The following is a 7645-nucleotide window of genomic DNA, read 5'->3' on the forward strand; positions in this document are numbered from 1 at the left end:
GTTTTTCCGGCTTCTTAGACCAACATCTATTTCTTCGTTACCCCCTCAGACCCACTCAGGGGTTGTTGCCAGGGTTTGCACAAACCGCTTCGTTGTCCAGAAGTAAGAACAATAATACCCTGTAAATTTCAGACCTCTAGCTCACGTCATTCTTGGGCAACGGACAGACGGACAGACAGACACAAGCGCAATGGCATAAGCCCGCTTATATAGCTTTTAAGCAAAAGAGCGGGCCAAAACACATGCAAGTACTAATTATTGTTCTCAAGGGCCTCAGTCAGAGCTTGGGACCGAACTCAAATAGAAACATCGACACCTTATACTAAAGCGCACGCAATTCCTACGCGCGTTTCAAAACGCACACAGTTCAACCGCGCGTTTCGGAACTCACGCAGTTGTTACGAACTCTACGCAAAACACGCGTGGTTCGAGGTCAACGCGCGCGCCGTGTCGCACGGTCAATCCACAGCGCAGCGGTTTAACAAACTACGTGGGTTTCAAGCGAGAGGGCCACCAGTTCCATTTAGGATGTACACACAGGATTACGTGATTACAAGGATAACACGTAAATTTTGATGGATTACACATGAATTTTGTTGAATTTCTGGCTCCAAAACCATTAAATTTGGACAATAAGGTAAAATTTACTGATACTGGTTAACAATTTGGTCAAGTATTACACGGATTACATAAGGATTACATAGCGATTACACCCTTATTTGTCCACAGGATTACGCGAGTGGTGGCCCCCTCGGTTTCGAGAGCGCGGCGGTGAACTGCGTCAGTTCTGAAACGCGCGTATAAATTGCGTGCGTTTTAGTCTAAAGTGTCGACTTTTTTGCCAATCTTTTTGTGGATTATGAAATTATGGACCTTTGACAATACGGAGCAATTTTCGGCACGTCTCTAGCACCAATTTTTAAAATATCGACCACCACTTTCGCTTTTTTCGGAACTGCCCGCATATGTATGATTTGTACCTGCTATATGTGTGATGTGTAGAAGATAAATGAATTACATGCACCAGGGTCCATTCCGCGTCATACCAGGCCACGCAGAGCACTGTCCAAAGCACCTGTTTGGAAAGAAAGGTGAAATCGGTTGGTGGAATTTCGCATTTCTGCGGGATAGACAAGATACCAACCTGTTCTATGTTCTCGGAAACTTTACGACTCTCTACTGGTGGGGCGATCATCTGCATGTAAGTTTGCAGAATAATACCTTATTGCCAAAAAGGAGAAGTAGTTAACATTTATAGGCCTAGCCCAGCAACAGCTGCTCCACACTCTTCTCCAGCAGCGAAGTTGGTAAATAACACTTAAACCATATATTTTGGTTGGGCATTGTTGGGCATTGCAGTGTTACATTCCTCTTTACCAAAATGTGATAACATTACGACTGCAAGACGTGCCGGAAAAAGAGGTATAACAGGCAGCTGCGCGGAGAACTCGAGTGACGACAACGCCTGGCTATTTAGGTAGGGAGTTACCAGATATCTCCACGCAGCTGCTAGTTACGCCTTTTCTCTGGTTGGCTGAGTGATTAGCGAAGCCCATTACTCCACTGACCGAAAAAGTTTCATTCTGTTTGTGTGTTTGTTTGTTTGTTTGTCTGTATGCACGATAACTCGAGAAGGAATTAAGATAGCGACCTGGGATTTTCAGTGTCGTTTTGTGTCATCATAAAAAGACAGATCGAGTTCGAAGATGAGCACTCTGGCTCAAAAATTGACTTTTTAAAAAATCAATAACCACAGGTAACAAAATTATTTTTTTTATTTTTATTTTTTTTGCCTCCTAACGTTTAACTCGTGAAAGTAGAGCCCTCTGGGCGAAAATTTCGTCCGTTTTGCTCTATCTTGTACCGTTTAGGTGCTAGGGGGCATTTCTTGACAGAAATGAGGTGAAAATGATGGAATGGTCGATTCAATCGTTTAAGAGACTTCATTTTGAAAAATTGTGTTTACACTCCTATTACCCCGTCTCGGGTGTCGGCGCTGCAGGCCTAGCCATATGTGCACCAGGCGCGTCGCAGCGTAACAGTGTTTCGTGAGATATCGCGAAGCCTGTTACGCGAGACGTGGTCTGGCGTACGTATAGCTAGTATCATTTCGAAACGAACAAGAATATCATTGGCCATTTCCAACCCATACGCCATCGAGGATTTGAGCTGGCTGCTGTTCTTCTACCGCTCGGTGCACTTAGTGGATATGGGTTAAGATTTCTTCTATAGACGCCAGTTTCATGCGTCGTGAGATGCCAACATTCCGGATCTTATGACACCAAAAGATTGTCTTCCTTGAACGCCATCCAGTTTTCATTGAGCTTGCATCCATCATTGCCATTTCGAAATGGCTAGACGTTATGAGTTGAAATTCTACACTAGGTCGCGTTCAAGCCAACCATCGAGGATTTCAGCACCTTAATCTAAAACGCACACAGTCAAGCCGAGTTGCTGAACACTCAGGCAGTCGAGTGACGCGTTTCGCGATGCGCCAGCAGTTTAGACTCGTGCGTCAATAATATGCATTACCTATCCCTCAGCGGCGGAAAACTTACGCGGGTCCTCAAATGCGCGTCTAAACTACATGGCTCTTGAAACGTACCGCTTGACTGCGGCTGATTTCAACTCTCTGTCAAAAGGGTAGGTGAGACCATCATGCGATAATCTAGCCGGGGTAAGTTATCGCGCGATTCCTTGGGGTAAAGGGTAGCCTGATCGCCCACACTTGTCAGCAGTGACCACTAGGCTACAGCGATCACTGAAGACGATCGGCGCAGGCCAGTGCCACTAAACCTAAAGACTTGCTCGGTAGTCGGTAGCCCATCCCACCCCAAAAAAGATTTCGAGGTACGGAGCCTAAATGGTAGTTCTGACCTATAAGAGACCGTGTGCAAAGTCCGGGGCCTGTGCGACAACGTTCACGCGGATCGCATTGCAATTTTCGTCGTGGCCCAACTTTGGCGTCAAACAGGTAGACAACCTTGTAGGCGCTGCACTGCGCGCACGTTGGGAGCGGGGCGAACGAGAGTCCGAAATACAGGCGAAATAAAGGCGAAATAAAGAGAAATAGACCCGAAAAAGACGCAAAATAGTCGGTAAAATGGTCGCAAAATACCTCTGAAATACTCCGAAATACCGCGAAATACCCTGAAATAATCCAAAATGGACGAGAAATGACCGAAATGGCAAGAGAAATGACCGAAATGGCAGAAGAAATACCACGAAATAGCCCGTACGCTACGAACCCAAGTGACTTCCCCCTCGGGCTGAAAGTGTTACCCTATGGGCCCTACTATGTATCAGATGTGAAGGATCCGAGCTCCGGACACACGGGGCGTGTGCCCGACGTCACTCGCCAGTTACAGAGTATAATGCTGACGTAGCCCTAACTTTTTATTGCATGAAAACCGAGGACACACTGAGACCTTTCAAAATCAGTGATGTCTGCGGGGTAGCTGTTACGCGTTCACAAGAAAAAGTTTGAAAAACAGGTATTTGCGCCTCCTGTGGTGACGTCACTTAGCCTGCCCGCATCACACGCCTGTAGTGCACAGTAGCCTAGTACACGGGCGTTTTGGACTTTTTTTGCCTTTCCCATTTACCGCCTCACCGATACCCCGCAGACATTACTGATTCTGAAAGGTCTCAGTGTGTCCTCGGTTTTCATGCAATAAAAAGTTAGGGCTACGTTGTAAACGTTGTCGCATAGGCCCTGGACTTAGCAAAGGGTCCCTCTTAGGTGAAATCTGCCATTTAGGCCCCGTTTCGAAATCCACGATTTCGACCCATGAAATGGAATGGGCTATTGCTCGGCAGCCGAGGCCATCATCGCACGGCAATGTCTCGATTCGATGGCTCTGCGTCGTCTCTAGATGGAACCGCAAACGACACCTGACTCAGAGGCTTCGCACCGAATATCGTAAGAATACTCCACGAAATGACTCATCTACCAAAGTTTGCACAGTTGTTCTGGGGTCCATCATGAACGATTTTAGGGCCAGAGGCATTTGATTATCCGACCGTGCAGACACCTGCTACGGCCAATTTTAGTCAGAAATTTGTCTAAGTTTTTGACTGATTGGCGACTCATGGTCTGATTTTGATCATCTCAGGGTTGTTTCCGACTAAGCGAGATGCGCTGAACACGATGGCGCTTTTGGATTTTTGATATCTCAAATGGTTTGGGATATATTCAAATTTGACTGACAAATTTTAGTTTTCGGAAAAGGTCCAACTTCCATTTTTTGCATTTTCAAACCATTTCTGACCAACATTTTGACAAAAGACCTTCTATAAACGCTGTAGCTCTATGTCTTAGGAACAAAATGCACTAAACCGGAAGTCTGTAGCTCGAATACTTTTGCCGATACGGAGGTTTGAAGAGGCGCCGCGCGCCACGGCCCGCCTCGCCTACCACATACTTGTTAAGGGGCGGATAGGCAACCGGCTCCACACGGGGGGAAACGCTGAAAACGGGGAGTTTTTTGCGGTTTCTTTCTATCTTTCTATAGTTTCGCGCATAGTTGGTTTAAGGTGAGGTGTGGGTCAAAAACTGTCAGAAATCGAAATTATTTTTTGTCCCTTAAAAGACGCACTAACCTCCCCTCTTTAAAATGGTATATTATTTGTTCAAGAATTCATAACCGTTCAAAAGTTACAGCCAGTTTACTAAATTAAAGCAATGCCTAAAAATGAACATTTTCTCAAGATTTTACTATTAATGCCAACAAAAATGGCTTCTGAAAGCAGCTGCCGCATAGTAATAGATGCTCCCTGTCTTAAAAAGCTACAGGAAGCTGCGCAATCAAGTAGTGTGTAGAAGAACTGCATTACGACAAAATTCCTGCTAAGCCATTTTACTCTGAACCAAGTTTTTCACTTTCAGAAAATCTCTTGCGCAACAGTTTTGGAGTAAGCAATCTCGTACTGAAGGGTTACGTACTTTCAAGTGTTGGCTACAACGTAACAGAGAGCTTTTCTTCAATTAGGCGCTTATTATTTTTATAATCCCTAGAAACGAACGAAATATTTCAGTTTTTGAAAACTGCAACAGTAAATTGTCTTTAATTTTTCAAACGTGATAGTTATTGAAAATATCTCTCTGTTACATTGTATTATTGTGGAAAAGGCAGCTAAAACACCTAGTGTGACATGTTTATCGCCTCAAGCGTTGCGCGCCTGATTTTTTGAAATACAGCTAAAATTAGCTGTAAACCTGCCCTTTTCCCAAACGGCCTGAAAGATTCTAACGAGACGTGGTGTGAAGACGTTGCAACCTTAGCCCATCATAAGCTAGGAATATGCACTCTCAACTAAACCTCCTTCCAGTAGATGCGATTTTCACCCACACCTCACCTTAACCAGTGATCAGAAGAGGCGGTTTGGGGTTGGGTGCTCGTTTATGCGTCGGAATCAGAAGATATTTCATCGGACTCCTGGTTCCGCTCTGCTTCCTTGCCAACCCGCCTAGGCTCTGGCTGCTCTCCTATCGAACTGATAAACGAAGTGATTTAACAATGGGACAAGTTAATTGAAAATTAAATTATGTATATTTCACTTATTTTTACCTACATTTTGTTGGAGCATGGAATGCCTTGGCATGTTTTGCAGAGTGGAAAGCAAGGCATGTCTGTTTTTCTGCAACCACACTATTTCCCGCAGTCCGTTTTGCACCCGCAGCCACGCATTTCGGGACAAGATTCCCAGATAGGTGGCCGCGTGGTCCAACGGGGCACCCAGAGGCCACCCTCTAAATTTCAACCCCAGCTGGAGGGCGAGGGCAAAGCAGGTGCTGCCTGAAGAGCCTGGCACCATACAATTCCAGCCTGGTATACTGCTCTAAGTGTGTGCTGCGCTAGAGCGTCGGCAGTCGGAGGCAGATTTACAGCTATCCCTTTTCTTTTTGGAAAGAGTGTCCGACGATTTTCAGCTAATGAGAGGCTGGTGTCGCCTCAGAACTGTTCAAGCCTCTTCATGCAGCCTGCTGAAATAGACTGAACAGGGTGTGAAATTTCTAAAAACGCCTTTGTTGCTTGTGGTGAGTGCGTCCAGGCAGTCCAGCAAGACCTTTTCCCCTTTTATGCGGATGCGGTATCACAGCCTGTAAAAGCGTGGTAGAGCGGTAGCCTTTTCCTTTCCCAGGGGGAGAGCGATAGTATGTGCTGCTACCAATCGGCAGTGTGGGCCCCTGCCAAACTCCACCCACAGCTCGGACAAGCCGGCCTCCTGTAGCTGCCAGTAGAAGGAAACAGAGAGCACAACGACATCAGAGTCTTCGCTCCGTGTTTCGCCATATCCAGAGCGTGGAGAAGCAGGCGGCCGTCTGGCTCATCCTGCTGGGTGCAGGTCACTCCGTCGAGTTGTGATGGAGCGTCCGCCGAGGCCATGATGGTGTCCCCTATGTTAACTACACAGGGCAGCTTACTGCTAGCAAGCGCACTGCAAGCTAAGAAGCGAAACAGTTAAGTCTTGTTTGCAGAATTTTTCATGAAAGCTTGCCAGTTGTTAGGCAGTAGAGTAGCGGACTGGACTTGGTGCGGTGCCACCGTTGTCCGTTGTTTTGGTGCCCGCGTTGCCCTTGTTCCGTCCTTGATACGCAGCCGAGGGGTGGATAACTCCCCTGCCAAGTGTACACCCCTCATTCTGACCAATTCAAACTAATTCAGACCAATTCAACTTAATTCAAACGAATTCAAAACTAATTCAACTAATTCAGTCCAATTCAAGACAATTTATATTCAATTTAAGTCAATTCAAGCCAATTCAAGCCAATTCAGGAGTTATCCACCCCTCGTACGCAGATCATTGCAGGTGTCGAACACCAGGTCAGCACGCCGAGCACCGGTCCTCTCGACGTCCATGACGTATGGCAAAAGTTCTTCGCACCAATACCCTTTGAACGACTTAGATTGTCGGGCCGCTTGATGTAGACCAGTGCTGCTACATCGTACACGATGCCGTCACAACATTTCGGGAGGCTGGGCATCTTAACTTCCTTTTCTTGCACGGTCGGATCAAATGCCTCTGGCCCTAAAATCGTTCAGAGTGGACCCCAGAACAACTGTGCAAAGTTTGATAGATCGTTGGCTCCAAACAAAACAAGCGTAACTCTGACAGAGCCGGAGAACAAGAGTAACTGGCAGCAGCGCGGAAAACTTAAGTAACTCCCTATCTAAATAGCCGGGCGTTACTCGAGTTCTTCGCACTGGTGCCAGTTACTCTTGTTCTCCGGCACTGGCGGAGTTACGCTTCTTTTTTTTTTTCGGAGCCAACGAGATGAGTCATTTCGTGGAGTATTTTGGTGCGAGGCCACTGGACATTGGGCCAAAAGAGGAATCGTGGTTAGTCAAGTCATCTCCCATGGAGGCTAGGTCGACTACAGAAAGTCAACTAAAAAACGTCGACTAAAAAAAGTCGACTATAAAAGCCGACTACTAAAATTCTACTAAAAAAAGTCGACTAAAATAAGTGGTCGACTAAAAATAATCGTCGACTATTAAATTTAGTCATCAATTTATTTTAATGCACTCAATTTCGTGGCACACTTAATTTAATGCTTGTATGTAAAAAGGTATTGTTTCAGTCACTTTTTTAAGTAATTCTTTTAGTACTATAACAAGCAGGCCCGCCCTTCCGCCAAACG

General features: G+C 45.9%; 1 protein-coding gene across 4 annotated transcripts in view; it reads left to right on the forward strand.

Annotated features, from left to right (window-relative positions):
* Window positions 1–7645, forward strand: part of LOC127750534 (uncharacterized) — a 133502-nt gene that overhangs the window by 118463 nt on the left and 7394 nt on the right. For 3 of the 4 annotated variants that reach the window (XM_052272461.1, XM_052272459.1, XM_052272460.1), the window contains one exon: window positions 1028–1201. The exons of the other annotated variant lie outside the window; for it this stretch is intronic. In XM_052272461.1, coding sequence (XP_052128421.1) covers window positions 1028–1201 — 174 coding nt within the window. The remainder of the gene's footprint in view (window positions 1–1027; window positions 1202–7645) is intronic. 4 annotated transcript variants of the gene reach the window in all.

The sequence above is a fragment of the Frankliniella occidentalis genome, unplaced genomic scaffold, assembly GCF_000697945.3.
Source record: "Frankliniella occidentalis isolate FOCC.00 unplaced genomic scaffold, Focc_3.1 Scaffold206, whole genome shotgun sequence".
NCBI classification, from domain to species: domain Eukaryota; kingdom Metazoa; phylum Arthropoda; class Insecta; order Thysanoptera; family Thripidae; genus Frankliniella; species Frankliniella occidentalis.